We start from the raw sequence: 19,826 nt of genomic DNA, 5'->3' as shown, positions 1-19,826 counted from the left end.
TTATTAGAATTTTTACATAAACAAAGTTTCCCAGTGACACAAATACACCACCTAAACAAATAGTTTTTTTTCAGGTTTTTAAGCCTTCCAAAGTCAACTATGGGCATAAATGTGATGAAATATTGCCTTTTGCAATACAGTATGAATTTGTTATGAAATATTAGTTGTTTTCTGGTGCTATTTTTCCAACCCGGAAGAAAGACGCTTGCCTTCACTGCGACGCCGCCTCTCCCCGTGTGGATGCTGCTCATTTCATGACTTCGCCCTAGAGCTGCTACAGCATGCATCTCGAACACAACATTATTGTTACAATTTACCAAGCGGTTTGATTTACTCTGACCTATTCCTTTAGATTATTTTACTGTAGGAATCACAGTAGTTTTAAGAATGAATCTCCCAGAGGTTCACCAAGCAGACATCAGTGAAGGGATGGTCACAGACAAACACAAGCTAGCGTGCTCCCAATAATAAAAATACAACCACTTCTGGTGATTAGGTTCTTCTTTAGGAAGGTTGAACAAAATCAGAGACCTTTTGCAGCTGAAAACACATTTTTGCAACATATCTAAAGCTAAAAAAAATCAGCAGTGGGTTCACTGTGCAGATTAGGTGCCAAAAGAGTCACTTTGTCTCAACGTTGATCAAAAACATTCTGGCTCTGCCTCACATCACTGCTTGCTGGTTGACGAAAGTGGGCATGTTATATACTCGACGGGGGGGGTAGGTATTTCCTGGAGGGGACAGGTAGTTACCGCTCAATGTAGAAATGCGATGGCCATTTGTCAGTGGTGGGCACAGTCGCGCTGATCCAAAAACAGAAACTTTTCGCCCATTGTGATATTGTTTAAAAAAAAAACACCATTAATAGCTATATACAGATTTTTCTTTTTCTGGGTCTTTATGGCAGTAGTGGCTTGTTTTCACAAAGTAGGCTAACAGGAAGGGGGGCCTAAGTGAGGGGAGAAGATATGCAGTAAAAGACCCCAGCCCGGAATCAAACCCGCTTTGAGGACTAAAGCCTCCATATATGGGTCATGCTCACTACCCCTGGGCCATCGGAGCACGGCCTATTATTTTCTTCTTCTGGTTATGATGTCATCAACTCCCATTGCTCAGGAAGTTGCCAGGATCCACCTTTTTTCTGTAAATAGTGTGCTACTGTGACTGCAACCGTATATTTAGTATTATAACCAAGCTTTCTGGATTTGTTACCGGCAGCTCATGAGGTGGAAGGAGATCGAATTCAAAGCTGGACTTTTGGGTCCCGGCATAGCCCAGCGGGACACTTTCTTCCTCAAACACTTCTATACAAAATACTAGGTGCCACGGCTATGGCAACCCTCTAGGGACATTTAACCAGCATGTATAAAATAGAAAAAAACTATTTCCACACAAGTGATTAAACCAATTTAGTCATGATTTATTGCCCATTGTTTTAAAGAGTCTGATGACAACAGGGACCGCCCAGTCCTGCCCTGTGTTCCAGTCTTCCAGCAGTGTTGCCACGTCTGTTTAATATACGTGACTTTGGGCTTGTTAATTTATATTGTTAACAAGATAGAAGTAATAATAGAAGTAGTAGTTGGTTACTTGTTTCTCTCGCTAGAACAGGCAGCATTGGCTTCCATCCCACACTCACACAGCGGTTTTTTTTGTTTTTTTTAAATGCCACTGCGTGGGCACAGGGGGATAGTTGGAAGATTAATTATTCTCACATGCTTCCACTGCCATGCCTAAGTTAGTTTAAACTCATTTATTATCCTGAACTAAAAGAGCTATCCCCTCAAACATATGCAGTGTGTGCGTGCAGCACTTTTTGCCTGAAGACATATGACAAAGACTGAGTGAGAGTGGTTATCGGTTACCGTTATCTTGCTAAGTTTTCTCATTTATCATCGGTTTAACGTTGGCAAAGCTAAAGCTTTCGTTTGTGGAGTATGAGTTTGTGAAGCTTACTTTTAGCTGTGAACACCACTGCCGCTTGTTTTCCAGGAGAGGGAGGGGCTGCTGCTCAGAGAGCGGAATTCACAAGGATTACACAGACATGCATGAATAAAGCAAAACACCACTTTGACCATGATTTTGATAAAGAATATTATTACAACATAGTTATAAGTTCTAAAAGGTTGATTTTGCATGATGTTGGCCATTTAATAAAGTATTTAATAACTCGCAATTTATTTCAAGCTTGTTCTAAAATACAAGTGATGGTAAGTCCCTCCATGGCCTAGAGCGGGGGTATCAGTTTATACAGTTTATATGCAGAAAAAGATTGATATTGGGATGAGCTGCACTTCAAATTCTCATCATTCTGCATTTTTTTCTTTGGACATTTCTGGGTTGTTTTAATGTGTTGTGACATCTAGTAGCAGGACACTGTTACTACACAGTTTAACATTCACTACAGGAGGCACATTTTTACTAACTTTATACAATTTAAAAGGATATCTGTCTCTACTATATGACATGATATGCCTTTTTGGCTCTTGAGGGCCAGATAAATTGCCTTGACGGGCCTGTCAAACTCGAGGCTCACAAGCCTCAAGTTTAACACGTGGGGTAGAGGATTAAGTCTATGACTTTTATTCGGGGACCTAGGTTTGATTCCCGGTTGCATCAGGAAGGGCATCGAGTGGAAAAACTCTGCCAAGTCTAAGTGCAAGTTGCAATGACTTGCTGTGGCGACCCCTGAAAAAGGGGGAGTAGCCGAGGAGACTCTCTCTCCTTTTACAGTATAGCTGATGTTTTTAATGCCATTTTTCACATGTCTATGGTATCTACAGAGAGTTGGTGACCTCTGTGCACTGGGTGTAATTTTTTTTGGCGAACTCCCTTCTTGAATTTAGGTGATCAGCGTGTTGTGAGTAGTTCTTATTCCCTAAGGCTTCCACTTTGTATTATACACTAATAGTTAACTATACAGAAGCAGTGAGGGCTGGACTTTTTGTACAGATTTCATCCTATTATGGTACCATTGTAGAATTCACTGACCTTCTGAGAAAAAAACAATTCTTTATGAAAAGACCCCCCCCCCCCCATATACCTACCAAGAGCTGTAGTAAAATGTTACAGAAAACAGACTTAAATCAGAGGCAATCAAGCTTTTGTTCAGTTCTTTCTGAGAACGTTTCGACACCTATCCATGAGTCTTTGTCAGTTCTGGTGGCTCGTACTTGAGCAATCTGCAGTTGGTGCACTGCTGTTTTTAAGGACATGGAGCCCCATCCTCCGAGGCGCATTCTAAGTCAGATGCAGTCAACAACCCACCCCTCACTGTCCAGGGCCGTATCCATAGTCTGGTTGCCTCCCATTTAAGCCAGTATAACTGAGAATTTACACACATATTAGCATAACAGTGTACAGTATTTTGCTGCTGCAAATGAGATCAATCTTATTCAGGACTCTGAAAAAGGGTACACCGGTAAAGAAGGAAAAATAATTTTGTTCAGGCATTTAAAAGCTCTCACCTTAATTCAAATCCAGCCTAACTTTTTTGTAGCCTTGGTAATCAAACACTGTTAAACATTTACTTGGTAGAGCTAACAAGAAATAAATAAAGTAACCTTTCCTTTCCTTTTCTTTTTAATGCAGGCTATTTAAATTTCTGTCTTGGTTTGAATTTTTGAATTCTCACAAATTTCTCTCAAGAACTTCTGTAGACCTCTCTAAACTGCTTCACAAAGTAAAAATTTGTGAACTGCCAGTGATATGATAAAAGGCAACTGATAATTTCCCTCTTTCAATTTTTTATTGTGTGTGTAAATTATTGTATTCTCAAAAACAATATCAGAAGACATGGAAATCATTATGTTTACTACTGTTTTGCTTAAAATTACTTGTTCCTATTGGCTGCTTATCACCTGTAGCACTTTAGAGTTTAATTTATGACTATTTAAACCCAGATGTCCAAAATGATATTTGTGTGTGTGTGTGTGTGTGTGTGTGTGTGTGTGTGTGTGTGTGTGTGTGTGTGTGTGTGTTCATTTTCCATCATTAGTATTCAAATTAGGAATATAGTGTGACATTTATCTCTACTGCTGAAGCCATTTCAATTTCAATGCTAGATTGTGTTTCAATGATAATTCTTTCTGATAAACATAAAAGGTAGTTCATTCTCTGCTGCTAAATCCATTACAATTTTACACTTGATTGATAATGTCTGCTCTGGTTTATCTTCTCTGTAGGATACCCCAGCAGGTCAAGTTCGCTACAAGGTGGACCCGAAGGCATATCCATACTCTGCTAGTATATTCGATGTAGATGAACAGAAAGGTCATGTGGTAACCAGAGTAAATCTTAACGAGGAACCCAACTTAAAGTTCAGTGTAAGTATATAGACTGTCACTTTAGTAAAAAATGGTTCAAATGGTTGGATTTATTAGAAAAAAAGTTTGTTGAAGGGAAATGGAGCCATCAGCAGATCTTTCTCGATGTGCTTCTATAGGTAGGAATGTGATCAGTCGCAAGCAGAAACTATTCAGATTTATATATCAGTTTCTTTGCGTTTTATTTCTGTGTTAATGTGCAGTACAAAGATAATATTTTTAACATAACACGTGGCCAGCAACAGTATTCCCACCCCTTGAATTTTACATTTTGTCACATCATAACCTCAGACTTCAGGATATTTTCCTTCATAAACCAGGCCTTTATGGAAGGGTGGAAATAATGTTGACATGTAGAAAGAAATGAATTTAACGCATTGCTTGCAGATCACTCCAAGCCACGTAACGAACTCAGCAAACATATAGAAGAAAATATTCTGGCCATGTGACACCAAATTCATCGTTTGGCCCACGTGCAACACCGGAGTGGCAGCATTACGCTTGGGGGTTCTGTTGTTACCCTAAACACTCCCACATTACAGTTATACACTACTTTGTGTTGGTCTATCTCCTAAAATCTCTAGACATTGACAGTTGTAAAATAACAAAATATAAAGCTTTAAAGAGGTGTGCATACTTTTGTAATGCGTTGTGTAGCTTTTATTCAGGGAGTGAAATTTGACCATGTTTTTGTGTTCCTTGCAATATCTTGATATGACTTGCTTGTTTTAAGATTAATGCATTAAGACTGTTCTATAATTCAGACATGATCAGTGGACAGAAGGGTTTGTGTTTTCCTTTGGTTTAGGACTAATTTCTACAAAGCACCTCTTTTAAGAAATCCCAGTAAACTGTAAAAATAAAAATGAAGGTTCTTGTGCATTTTTTGTTCTTTCTCTTCAGCTGCATGCCTTTAAGCCATTATAACTTCAACTTTTGACTGACCATAAATTAACACCACAAGCCATTCAGTTTTCTCTGAAGATGTCACTAAGGGGAATCATTTTACCTTGTTTTCTCCAGATACAAAGACAGTTCCATGGTGGATCATGACTGAACTAAAAGCAAATCAAGACACAGCTTTGACAAACTTTTACTGAAAATGTATAAAATGTATAGTGTACTTTCCTAACGGTGTCTGGTTTTTCCCTGCAGGCTGTATAAGTTGTAACGAGAGCAGCTTTTAACCACCACATAAAATAAGTACTTCATCCTAAAAGGTTAATGAGTTAAGAACAATAGAAATAAATTAAAAAAATGCAATGTTAAAGTAAAGCAGATCTGACTGAATCAAGTACAGATAGACTTTATGTTGATTTTTTTTAGTCAGCCTCTCTCCTTTGGGTCTTTTTAACATGAGTTACCACCAATTGAATAAACAAGAAGAAAGTCTAAGCAAGCAGAAAAATAGATATGCCTGGGGGAAACCTGCCCTTTGGGTTCTCCAATTAACAAATGAATAATTTCTCTCTGATTGCATAAAAAAATCTCGTCTTCTCTTCATTTCTAGCTCTTTTTTGCCTCTCTTGGGTTATGCAAATCTTAAATCATAGTGAATTGCTATTGTATATGTAAACAGGATTAGCAGCAGCAGCTAACAGCCATATTTCAGATGGGATTATGCAGCGATAACCCTCTCTGTCTTTATCTGCATGTGTCTCTAACAGCTGGTGGTGGTGGCCTATGATTATGGTGAGCCTGTGAAAGAGAACACGACTCTCGTTGAAATCACAGTCCTCCAGCCCTCTGTTATTCCCGTGTTCACTCAAGAAGAATACAGGTACGCTCTCACACACGCCAACACACGGCGAGCGATTTCTTGTCATCTGAATGTTTTATGCAGGAGCTGTTTAGCGAGAAGCACATCGGTGGAAAGAGAAGAACATAAATCTCAATTACACAAACTTAACTGGGGGAAAAAAAACAACGTAACATTTGAGCAGCTTTGAACGGTGCACCGTTTCGTTTTAAAGAATTCGTTTTTCTTGTGAAATGTTGTTAAACTGAATCAATAAGCATGGAATTAAAATCACAGATACGGGCTGATGAAAAGACACCTGGAGCACTTTATTGTTTACTCTCCTCTTGAGGATCAAACGCAAACAGATACCATAAGCTGATATCTAGATATCAGCTTATGGTATTACAATTCATTGCAAAAGTATTCCCACCCCTTAAACATTTCCACGTTTTGTCACATAACGGAAAAAAAAAACTGCAGTTTGTTTTCTTTGGGATTTTATGTGACAGACCAACACAAATTGTATGATTATGAAGTGTAAGAAAAGTAATACATGGTTACACATAAAAGCATGCAAAGAAGGTCTGTGGTATGGCATACATGTATGGAGTCCCCATTACTTTGATAACACTAAATAAGACCCAGTGCTACCAACGGCCTGTAGAAGTCACAAGATTTAGTAAATAGAGTCCACCTGTGTGTAATTTGATCTTTCATACAACTGTTCTGTGAAGTCTTTAGAAGTTTGAGAAAATACATTAGAGAGAAAAAAATAGCATCATGAAGACCTGTCAGGGATAAAGTTGTGGAGAAGCTCAAAATAGGGCAAGTTTATGAAACAATATCCCAAGTTTGGGGAAAAAGTGACAAACAGCGACAAGTGGAGCAAGGAGAGTATTAATCAGAGAAGCCCCTGGTTAACTGGAGGAACTGTAGAGATCCACACCTCGAGAGGGAAAATATGTCATAAGGACAGGACTAGGTGTACACTTCACAACTGTGGCCTTTGTGGAAGAGTGGTTAGAAGAAGGCATGGTGGTGACATGCTGTAGAGGAGATCCTTCACCTTGTGTTGGTCTGTATAAATGCTGAGTTAATGAGAAGATGGATGGATGGAGATAAATGTTGGTCAACCCTGAAAGGAAACGTACGGATCAACTTTCCAGCTGGATAACAACTCTAAACACACAGCCACAGCAAGAATGGGATGGCCAAGTCAAAGTCCAGACTTAAACCTAATTTTACATCTCTCCATACATTTTGACTGTGGTTAACCAAATTAAATAAATAAATAAATAATAAAGATTAGACAATAAAGATTAAACAATTAAAAATGTCATTCTCTAGATCTTCAAAGCTGTCACATATATATATATATATATATATATATATATATATATATATATATATATATATATATATATATATATATATATATATATAATGCACAAGTTTGTATGTGATTGTAATGTGACACAATGCAGCGCTACCATTCAGGCCGAGGCTGTAAAATTTTCCTGACCTGTATTCAAAAATAACTTTTCTGGAGTTTAGGAAAGTTGGCAAGGGAGGCCTTGTTAAAACAAAAGAGGACGAAACTTGGGACACAGCTTGTTAACAGTGATTTAGTCAGTGTCCAAGTGACACAAACTAGTCTGTTTGAAATTGATACTTTGACCAGCGTGTTTTTAAGCATGGAGTGAGTTAACAAAAATGGTACAAAATCATCATCATCCCCAGATGTAAAAAACACCACAATAATGCTAGTGTGAGAATATTCCATTCAGTGTTTGCTTTGTACTGTCAACAGCCTCAGCAATTACATGTCACAGACCCCATAACTAATAATTTATGACACTCTAAGCCTGTGCAGAAACTTCAACACTAAATCCCACCCTCCATACTCCCTCCCAGTCTGTTTCAGTTAGCGATTGGTTTCAGAAGGCCATGGGATCACCTCAGGTTTTCTCGTCTGTACTTAGGTGCAGATGTAAAGTTGGACCACTGTCTTTATCTTCAGTCTTTAGTTTTCACAGAATGAAATTGGTCTGAGTTATTGTACTTATGATGAGCACCATTCTGTATATGGTTATTTTCTTTAGTGATGCCTGTTTCAATATACTTTGCTTGTCTGGGGGAGTATATATCATATCACATTACAGAGAATATATATATATATATATATATATATATATATATATATATATATATATATATATATATATATATATATATATATATATATATATATATACGCGTGTTTGTTTTGAGGTATTCTGTATCTTCACTTTTCAAGCCTTCCTCCATCACATGCCATGTAGGTATTTGCTCTGACTTCCACTCACTTTGATACAAACTAGTTGTCATCTGTCTCTGATAAAAAGGGCCTCCGTGACATCTTCTGGAGCAGACAAATCAAAAAAAAATTTGATATGCACTTTATCATAGCAGTTTTCATTTGATCCATTCTGATTTCCCAACAGCTGTTTAGTTAAAGCAAATGAGCCTGTTTTGTGAATACAGCCCTTTCAGGAGCCCTGTTAAACACAAAGCAGCATTAAAATCTCCCTGGCTTCAAGAGCAACATAGAGGTGTCAGAGAGATGCTATCTTTATGAATATGAAATATAGCTGTAAGCCAGGGGAAAAGTGTGTGGGCATGTTTGTGTGAGAGTTCAGTATGTAGGACCTTTGTGTTTTATTTCTTCTCTTTTGATCATTACTCCACTCATGACCCAAAAAAAAGACACATTCATAGTTCAAAAGCATAACAAATTTTATGTGTTTTTTCATTATTATTTTATGCTTGTGAAGTGTAAATATCTCCTTCTGTGGGTGGTGTTTCTTCTTTATATGTTTCTGTACGTCTCATTGTGCATTTTCACTCCTTTATTTGAATCTCTGTTTAGCTACGCATCTTAATGTTCTTATACTTCATTCTGCATTCAAGCGAATCATTTCAGTTTTAATTTTTGCAGTAATTGTTAATCCTTTTACAGCTAGTGCAGCCGTTTGCACAGGAAGTCATGGTTTAAGGGCATAGCAACTTGGATCACCATTAACTTTACACAAGCAGCAGCATTTTTCATTCAACAAAAGATAATCCAAGCAAAGATTTTAATATAATGCTGTCAGCCGTATCACCATGATAGAGAAATACATAAAATAAAAAGCTAACACTGCAATAACTAAATTTGGAGCTGCTGTTTGAGCGAATAACAAGACAGCCTTTGTAATACAGCACAACTAGGTGCTACAGGAACATAGAAAAGTAGCCTTTGCAACTTTCAAAGGTAATTTATTATCTTTCAAAGAGTCATGGGGTTGCTTGTTATCCATTTATTGCAACCCTTCAGCTCAGTAATTGTAGTGAATGATGCTAAGGACACGTAGCATTTGTCACCATGTTAAATGCCCAGCAACTAGTCATTCGTTGGCAGTAGTTATGGGATGTTTAGGGTGTGAAAAGCAAAAGCAAACGGTAAAATAAATTATGGTTGCATTCTGTAGTGGCAATATTATTTGAGACACCAGGCTTTGGTCAAGGAAGTGTTTAATCCAGCTGCCTCATATACCAACCAAACACATGGAAGAATCTACTGCTATACCTACTGTAGATATAAAAAAAAGTGTTCACACCCCATGGGAAATGGCAAGTTTTTGCAATAGAAAAAAAAAATCTGAATTTTTATAAGTTGAGCGCCATACCATTCAAAGAAAAAATCAGGTTGAACTAGAGGTTACAAGGGGATATCTCGTAGTACAAAAATACAGACATGGACAAAAAATCAGAGCAACGACCGTCATCATCATTTGCAGAAAACATGGAACATCAGTGCTAAAACCGGATGTTTCTCCATATTTTATGAAACAACAAGACAAGAATTATCCATGGTGATTTCTAACAGCCTGACAGTAACAAACAAAAGCTACACAGCATGCGGCAAAAGCACACAATGTGAAAAATAGTGGAAATAGCAATGAACCAAAACCCTCAGGTGAGTGCTACGAAGCTCAAGATGAGAGAAAAACTAAATCTGAAAATGTGTGGTGTCAACTAAAGACACAAATATTGTCAGTCCAAAATGTAAGACGCTTTTAGAATCTTACAAAGAAGACAAAATGTTGACTTTAAAGAAACTCCTTTGGTGTTAGTTAAGGGTTTGCAGCATTTTTACTGTTTTAGAAACTGATCAGATCAGGGGTTTTTACTTGAATTATAATTAAATTATACTTTTACTTTTTATACTTGCAAATGCACTGCACTGAGGAATAATGGCAAATTAACCACTGGGAATCAGCTCATTTCATTTTACATGTTCACTCTTTCAAGTCATTTGTCCACATTTCATGCAAACATTACTTTGGTGAAACCGAGTTGAACAGTTAAAGCAAAATGACTTAGTAGGGAAGAAAAGCGAATGTATTTGTTTAAGACAGTAGCTGTAGTCTTCTTAGATTAATTTTCTTGCAAACCTTTTGTACAAAAGAAGCAGCTGGATTTAAATGATGAATTAACCCTTTAACATTGTTTGTATTCTTCGCATATGTTGGATATTGGCTAAGCTGCGCAGATCAACATTATAATCCCAAGTGTGAACGATATAAAGATGTGGAATTTCCTACAGTTTGTCTTTTATACCAACAGTCAGCGCTTATTCTCAGTGTTTCTCTTCAATTCTAACGACAGCAGAACATAGAGGAGACGCCTTCAGCTCATGGTAATTTTAGTGTGCAGTTTGCAGTCTGCTTAAATTCAGAAAGAGATGATTTTATTATCATTTCTGTTTTTTTTTTTTTTTTGTTTATTAATTTAACCAACACATATTTCATATCAAGCAGTATCGACAAATGTTTTATGTTTCTACTCTTGCCAAAGTTCTTCGGGATCAAACATGCTTTAGGTGACTGGGATGGAATTCAAACAGAATCTGGATGCAGCTGCGTTGACAAACCAATTAATAGCGCCAATTCTCTCTACTGAACACAGACAACAAGCACCAGTCCAACCCTAGATGGGCACTGTTTGCTGTTTGGGCATTTTCAGTTTGTGGGTCACTTATCTAGTGAAATGGCTAATAAGCCGTGAAAGAAGTTGAGCTAAGTCATTGCTGCAACCGTGTTTAGTCTCGGGTCTCTGTTTTCCCTCACTGTAATGGGCTTGTTGCACCTGCAGAATCAGTATGCAGGCAGTATTGCAGATGCATGAATAGTTATTAGGAACCAGAGGAAATGATCAGCAGGAGGTTAAGTGAACAGTAAGGAAATATTGAAATATCACTTTCCTTCTTTCTTTTTTTTCTTGTGTATGCATACATTAATGTGTTTTCTTTTTTCTCCCAAATCTGTTCACTCAGACATCTACTCCTTGCCATCAAAATACCGTAGAGCTGCTCCCTCTCGAATTACAAAGTGATCAGAGTTAAGGGTCCAAACTGCTTCAAACTGTCAAATCCTTTTTTGTTTTTTTATCAACACATAATATGATCAAACGTGGAAATAAATTGCATTCTCTTACATGACAATACAAACAATCAACACTAAGACACATTTGGCTGTTATTAATCCAGCTTTATTTATGGATACCCTGTTTGCACCGAATATAGGAATCAAAGTCCTGTTTGGCTGCCGTCAAATTAAATAAAGTACTAGAAAATGGATTTTGTATTTGTGTTTCACTTAATGCATACATGAATTCAAATCCTACATCTAATAAAGTTGTGGTTGAATTTTATTTTAATTTTATTTTTTATTCTTTTTTGGTAAAGAACCATAAAAATATTTAATCTTATGCTGGGAACAGACAAAATAATTTTGTCTTTTTTCTTTCTTTGCATTACTTCAAAAGTAAATGAACACAGCTGTGAAATATTCACATGGAGGCCTTTTCATGCTTTGCTTAGCAGAGCTGATAATCAAAAGTTTTACATCAGGCTTTTCAGAAGCAAAAATTAATCAAACTTTATTTTTCTTGCCAGTTCGATGTAATTAAAAATGCTTTACACATGACTAGCTGTGCTAAGGCACTCATAACAGAACACAAGAAAAAGAGCACTTACAAGTTGCTTTGAGGTTCATTCTTTAATGTAGTTTCCTTAAAATCTGATCTTTCGATATAGATTGTCCGCCTCTCTCGGCTTTATATATATGAAAATGTGCAGCATACACATGGTTTCCTACAAAGATTCTTCTATTTTCAAGAAATGAGCAGATACAGACTAGAGAAAGTCTTGCAGTTAAGGTTACGAGGTCAGGAATCACACTCAGGGCGACTGCATCGTGGACAAAAAGTACCTCCATATCAGGAGCCAGATCTTCCACCAAACCATACGCCACCCCAAGGAATATATTAATGACTTATTTCAATTCATAGATTAACACAAAATAAAATAAAATGTTATTTATGTTTCAAGGCTTTGAGGGGAATTCACAAAGCAGTGGTACCATGTCCATTTTTACAGTTTTCTTTGAACTATTGGATGTATTTCTATACTGTGTTACCAAAGCAGATGCAAACATACCCATCGATCCAACTGGTAGGAACATTTTGGAACTTCTAGTTAAGAGAGAACACCAGGACCTGACCTGATGATTCCCGAGAACATTAGGAATCCCATCTGACAAATGTGAAGAAATCACATCGGAATTAAATGTGTAAAAATGACAACACAGATTGTGAAAGACACATGTATCTCTTTGATGAATTAAGCATTGACTGAACTTAGAAGTCTATCAAGTAGTCAAATGATTAAATGTACTCAACACTGTGTGACTGTGGTTGGGTTGTGGAAGTTTGTGGGTTCACTCAAGCTTCCACTTGTCACACGTTGATGTGCCCCTGTGCAAGGCACTTTGCCCCAAGTTGCTTACTGATCTGCCCTTTCGGTGTATAAATTTAATTGTGAATGGGTGGATGGTGCTCTAATGTAAAGCACTTTGAGTGGTCGACTTGACTGGAAAAATTCTGTATAAGATCAGTCCATTTCCAAAAATATTTGAAAATACACCAATTACAGCTTGCTAAGAATGCTTTGGACTTATTAAACATGTCTGCAGCAGGAGAGTCACCCAATTAGTGACACAATATATACCACACACATCTACCCAATTTGAACTGAAATGTTGTTGCAATGGCCCAATGATAATTTTATTTACCGTTGTTATGCCATAAGCTGGTTGAATATGCTTATTATTATTATTAATTATAATTTGGTATTAGAATTTAAATAATAAATCATTCAACTCAAAATTTCGCTATAACAAATATAGTTCAAATGGTGGTGATGTTAGCTATAAGCTTATAAGTATTTATACCACTAATGCATTAGTTAACTTGCTGTTATGAACTCATTTATGCTGGAATAAATGATCAGGTCGGACTGTTAACCGACCAGGTTTATCCAGCAGGCTGTGAGAACCCCAATGTAACTGCAATTACAGTTTAAATCCTTATTCCTTATCACCATCCAATGATATTGTCTCTGTATTAATATCAGATGTTAACTCCAAAGGAGGTTAGCTCTGATTTCTGAATAACCATGTAACTGTGAATTGGACTGAACACAAAACAATGTCTATTCCGCAGTCGTGGTTTTATTGAACCAAAAGCAATTCCCTGTTACAGTAATTCTCTGATTCAAACAACTTTGGAATTCTTACTCATTACTAAACTAAAACATGCAAAATATATATGTGGAAATAAAGAACAAAACAAAATAAACAATGGATTAAAATGAGCGGTTAGCAGATCTTAACTTAACTCAAAGTTGTTTAACACCGCCCTCGAAACACCGGCATTTCACGTATCAGCATTGATAGACAGAACAGCTTCGGGAATCTCACTGGACGCTTTGATGTCTTACACAAAGCTAGTTCAGCTAAGCTACCTACAGTTCAGATATACGTCACCCTCCCAAGATGGCTGCTACGATGACGTATGAGGGGAGGTCCTAATGACGTAACTACGCTTACGCTGATAGGATAATGCCTCGCTTCGAGAGGGGGGCAGCTAACTGGGAGTTTAAAGCAAAGCTCGCGACTTGAGCTCGGACAAAGAAATTAAACTGATAAGAAGCGAAAAGAGAGAGAGGGGGGAAGCAGGGAAGAAGATGGAAAGGAATGAAGAGGTAACCCACGGCGGGGTTCTTGATGGATCACAAATCAACACAGCAAATCAATTGTAAAATGCATGCACATACAAAGAAAATGTTCAGCAAAATAATTCCAACTTCGTCGTGGAATAAAAGCATTAACCAACACCTACAAAGTTCTACGCCTGCCCAGGCACTTCTAAACACCCTGTTGGTGAGACAGAAATAAAAGGGGAGACTCCGTTACTTTGAGATGCCTCGGGGTCCGGAGCGCTCCGAGTAGCGGCTTTCTGGACGCGTCTTGACGAGCGCAGTTTTCCGCAGGCTGCAGCGGGACGGGGAAAAAAAAAAGCTCCTTCGTTTCTTCCTCCGGGTTCAGTCGCTTTGTTGGCCAGACAAAGCGGGGTCCTCTTCGATCACTGGGAGATGCGGCGTCTCTCAGTCTTTTGATCAGAGGGAATTTAAAAGTACTTATTTAAGTCGACCTCCTGTTATAAAGCAGGGAATAACCGTTGCGTCGAAAAATCTCGGTCCAGCGAGCAATCGAACACGTGGCGGGGAATCACCCCAACGGAAACAGCTGTGTCTTCTCGGGTTGGCTAACAGCCAGGGAAGAAGGGAGATTGTCGTGGGTGATCGGCTTTTATAGCCATCACCATAGCAACCTTATCTTGATCGGCGGCCATTTTGCCGTGTTGCGTGATGGGAGTTGGTGGCCATTTTGACCACATTGCATCATGGGTAACGCAGTCCGTTACGTCCCGAATTGATGCCCGCTTTTTGTCACGTCTGAACTGGCACAACACCGTCATTTCGAAGTTATGCAGATGCTTTGTCTGCACTGATGAATATTCAGATGCATTGTTGTACCTAAAGCTTGGAGTGGCTCCAGCTGACAACAGTGTGATTTACCTTTTTGGTCAATAATGTTTTGGCCTCCTGGGGACACCACACACCAAAACATAGAACTTTCTGGTATAATCTGACTTTCATTTTCAGGCAGTCATCACTTTTGGAAAAATACAAACCAATTCCTTGTGACGTGTTCTACCTTGATGAAGCAGAGTTAATATTTACATTATTCATTACAGTACAAACACAATGCAGAAAACGGGTGCACATTGAAAAAAAACAAATGAGTTCTACATTAGATTAAGATTCATGTATAATATATATGGCAAGTATACAGGGCAAGTTGAGAAACAGTGTGAAAGTAGCTTTTAACAGTGTAGCCTGCAGAATCATTAATCTTCTTGTAAGGTGCGGTTCTATTACAAATGAGCGCAAAACTTTGTTGACATTCTGCTAATGCTGAAAAAACATAATTTTGCTATTGTACTTTTTTTTCAATTAAATGAGAAATGCTATTAAAATAACATGAAATAGTGTGTTTACGTGATATCTCAATAAAAAAACACGGAGGCAACAGACGTAAACATGACATTTTCATATTTCAGCCACAGCGCTAGCACCCCCATGCGCCATCAGAGGAAATCTTACTGAGGCATTTGAGCAAAAAGCCTCTCATACTTGGAAGCAGCTACATATGCACCATTTTTTGGAAATTATAGTCAGTGATTTTACAGAGGGGCTATGGATTCAACACTTCCTGTCGTCATCTTCATCTTCTATGCCAGTAAAACATCTTGTTGTCAATCGCGTGACTTGTGTGATGCGGAAAAAAAACTGTGTCTATAGCAGACGGCGATTTTGACATGGTCAAATAACACCTCATCGTATTGCAAATATATTTTATTGATAAACAAGAGTTTTACGAAATTGCTATGTTTCCGTTAAGCTAATTTATTTGCCTAATTACAATTTGTGCAGCTTGATGGTAAATGAAAACACACTATAGTTAGAATATCAGGCAACTAGCTGTGAACAAAATGTTGTGTGAAGCAGATGCCAGTCAGGTGTACATACAAATGGTTTTGTCATGCACAGAGTAAATGTGTGACCTAATAAAGTAACAAAAAAATTCATTTTTTAGCCCTAAATGTAGCATCAAGATACAGTTTAGGGTATATTATTCTGCAAGCTCTGGAGGAGGATGTTTCCCTGTTGTGATGTGACTATTTGTGACAAATACATTCAAGAATATAGTCTGCGACTTGAGCAGAACAAGGATGCTCACCCCCGACAGATCCATTGATAGAACCGGGAACCAGTGTTTCTTTAAAGTTAACCATTAGTCACACACATAACAACTTCAGAGTTATCACTTGTGTCAGATCATATTTAGCTTCAACAACCGTCGTGCTGTAGGAAAAGGGAAAGGGTAAGGTGTTCAATTCAGAAGACACCTGACACATTGTATTGCATTCAGTCCTACGCTCACATAATTGTCTTTTATTTATGTAGATTTGTGTTTTTTTTATTGAAATTACACCATTTAATGAATGTAATGATTCTGCTTTTATTTCCTTGCAGCTGCAGATTAATTGTTAAGTAATTTAAACATCTTCTGAAGCAGACACATAAAAATGTTTGTCTGGAAATACAACAGATCCGCTTGTGAAAGTAAAATTTGTTAGCCTCTTTTTGGCATTAAGACAACATTTTTTTTATTGCCACATTGCCTGACAGGACACACACACACACACAAAAAAAAGAAAATGCCACTAATCACATTCTACTTTTTTCACATTAGTCTTGAATGAATTTTGCACAGTTATGTGAGAACCTTGTGAACAAGCCACAAAAGAAGAGAGGAACCCTTTTTAAAACATACTGAGAAACTCCAAATGGACAGAAAGCAACTTTGTGCACTTCAGAGAGCCTGGTTCTGCTTTAGGTTTCTTCCCGATAAAGGGAAGTTTTCCTTTCAACTGTTGCTACATGCATGCTCAGTATGAGGGATTGCTGCAAAGTCAACAATGCAGTCCACTGCCACTACACACTCATCCAGGAGGAGGAGTGAAAGCTGCAAGTCAATGACTCGATACTATCTGCGGGGTTTCTTTAAATAGAAAACTTTTTAACCATTGTGTCCATATGATTTGATGACATTTATTCTGTAAAATGCATTGAGATGACGTGTTGTGGAAGAACTCTATATGAATTACATAATGCATTGAATAGTCAAACAGAGAACTCCTGCTGATAAGGAAAAAGAAAAATTAGGAAATTGACCGTTCTGGACCAAACAGTTTAGGAACGTGAAACATTATTTTTGTTTTTTTAAATAATAATTTGTTGTTTTGTCCAGAGTTTCCTTTCACCATCTCTTAACCCACCTTTTACACCTATTTTACCTCCTCTAAAATGTTTCTTTACATCACTGAATATTCCCACACATCCCTTTGCCATTTTATCAATAACGAGTAATTCCTCTTTCCACATCTGCTCTCCCAAAAGGTCTTTTTGAGTTTAGTTTCATCATTTTTACAATTGTTAAAGGGTGTTTAGGACCTCTCATTGCCCAGTTGCTTATTTTGTGACTGAGCAGACCACATACAATATCCTCCTCACTTTTAACCAGTACTCAACCCACAGACCTGAAGTCTTGGGTAACACTAGCACAACTTCATATTTGAAAAAAGATAACTTAGCTCCTTGTTAATAAACAATAATTTTAACAAAACTGCAAGTTTAACAAACTTTGAAATATTTACCCAACCTGACAGCACTTCTCCAATTTATTTTTGCATTTTCCATTTTTTTTTTTCTTTTCACTATTTTGGAGCCTACAGCGATGGGGACCTTCGACCCTTCTTCTTTGAATAATTTCTCTAGAGCAGGGGTCAGCAACCTTTTTGAAACTGAAAGCCTCTTCATTGGCATTGTGCTATATGAAGGGCTACCAGTACTGACCTTTGAACTAGAAGAGCCAGAGTTCACCTTAAATTTATGTAAAATAATACATTTTTATAATTTTTAAATATATATAAATGCAAGTGTGATTAAACAAGAAGAGTAACAGAATAAAATGGCCCTCGGGGGCTGCTTGGTGCCCACAAGCACCATGTTGGTGACCCCTGCTCTAGATCTTCTAGAGCCCTAAATCCTCTTTTATACTCTGTTCTCGTGAGTAATTAATAGCTATATTCGGAAAATCATCCTGCTAAAAGATCACACAATGACTTACAGTGGTGTGTCAGTTTGTTTTTTTAAATTGAGTTCTTTCACATAACATCAATAATTTTTTATTCAAAATTCACCATCTAAATATTTTAAATTTTGTTTACAGCTTCAAACAGAAGTAGTTTTCTCTCGTTTGTGGTGTGGTGGCCTAGTGGTTAGAACACAGAACTTTGGTCCTAGAGGTTCTGAGTTCAACTCCCACAAGCTGCCATTCTGGGTCCCTGAGCAAGACCCTTAACCCCCAACTGCTCCCCAGGCGCAGCACAGTGGCAGCCCACTGCTCCCCAAGGGGATGGGTTAAGATGCAGAAGTGAATATATCCATTGTGAGATCAATAAAGTTCAGTTATTATTATTCAATTATTATTATTATTTATCAGTTGTCTGAAATTATAAAAATTAGAATTCCGATGCATGGGTTCATCCCAGAAAATAATTTGTTCAAGAAATTATTGCATTCAATCCCACTATGGAAAGTTAAACCCATATACCATCTGAAATAGTTTTTAACTTTAAGTCCAACTTTAAGTGATTAAACGTATAATGATCTGTGAGCTGTGGAGAATTCTTCTTTGTCATGTGTTTGTCTGGTAGCTGGGAGAGAGCAGTGCTGTTTTAAGAGAGTGTATTGTGATGGGAAAAAAAAGCTGAATAACTAGCAAAAGAAAATTAAACAGTGGCTTGGAGATTAAACATCATAGATGATTGTTACCACTGAGCCCCAAGATTTCAAATCTAACGCCAGAAAATATCAACATGTGTTGCTTTAGGGTGCATTTACACCAGCCCTGTTTAGTCCGTTTCAGTCGGACTCTGGTTCAGTTGCTCGGAACGTTTGGTTTGTTTGCGGAGGTGTGAATCCAACTCTGATACAGACCTAAAAGCAAACTAAGGCCCACCACAAAACCCAAGCCTCAGCTTGGTCGAACTGAACTGTGGAGTGGTTTGAATGCATATGTGAATGCCAAGCGGAGCAGACTACAACGTAGGGCAGTCTAGGTAAATATAATTTTAATTGAGAAATAATACTAATGAAGTAATTCCTATATTGTAAGTACCACGCTTGACATCTGAGTAAGCGTTTCATCAGTGTAATGAAGCCCCTGCTTGCACGCTGCTGCCTCATACAGAGATGTCTCTCCTACCTTGTGTAAAATATAACAATCTCCATGGTTTGCCTCGTCCTCCGCTCATACTGAGCCCACTGTTGAGTTGTGCTTGTCGGGCATAGTTGCCATACAGAATTGCAATAATACGGCTAAAATCTGTTGCCATTTTGTTCACATTTTCCCAGTAAAGGAAGCCGTGCGGTGTAGCTGACTCACGTCTTTTCTTCTGTTTTTATTTGGGGCAGCGCCCCTGCAGTCGAGGGGTTGAACAGGTTGCCCAGAAGGTTTGGTTCCCTTGACAAAGTACCTCATGAAAGCGAACTTCAGTGGCTGAAAATTTGCAATTTGGTTCCCTATAGTAGTAGTATAATATAGTAAGTTAAATTACTTGTATGTCAAATCAACCTTCCCGATTGAAATATATTGAAATGCCATTAAAACCCAGAACCCCCCCAACCCCTTCAAACACCACATTTT

At 37.8% G+C, this 19,826-nt stretch overlaps 1 protein-coding gene across 3 annotated transcripts in view; it reads left to right on the top strand.

Moving 5' to 3' along the window:
• The window catches only part of LOC105939409 (protocadherin-15), a gene marked incomplete at its 5' end in the record, with an annotated part of 197,740 nt that overhangs the window by 66,935 nt on the left and 110,979 nt on the right, over nt 1-19,826 (top strand). For all 3 annotated transcript variants that reach the window (XM_036141816.1, XM_036141815.1, XM_036141814.1), the window contains 2 exon segments: nt 4,185-4,325; nt 5,993-6,105. In XM_036141816.1, the coding sequence (XP_035997709.1) occupies nt 4,185-4,325; nt 5,993-6,105 (254 nt within the window).

This window comes from Fundulus heteroclitus, chromosome 10 (genome assembly GCF_011125445.2).
Source record: "Fundulus heteroclitus isolate FHET01 chromosome 10, MU-UCD_Fhet_4.1, whole genome shotgun sequence".
NCBI lineage: Eukaryota > Metazoa > Chordata > Actinopteri > Cyprinodontiformes > Fundulidae > Fundulus > Fundulus heteroclitus.
This window is presented reverse-complemented; position numbering and strand designations above follow the sequence as displayed.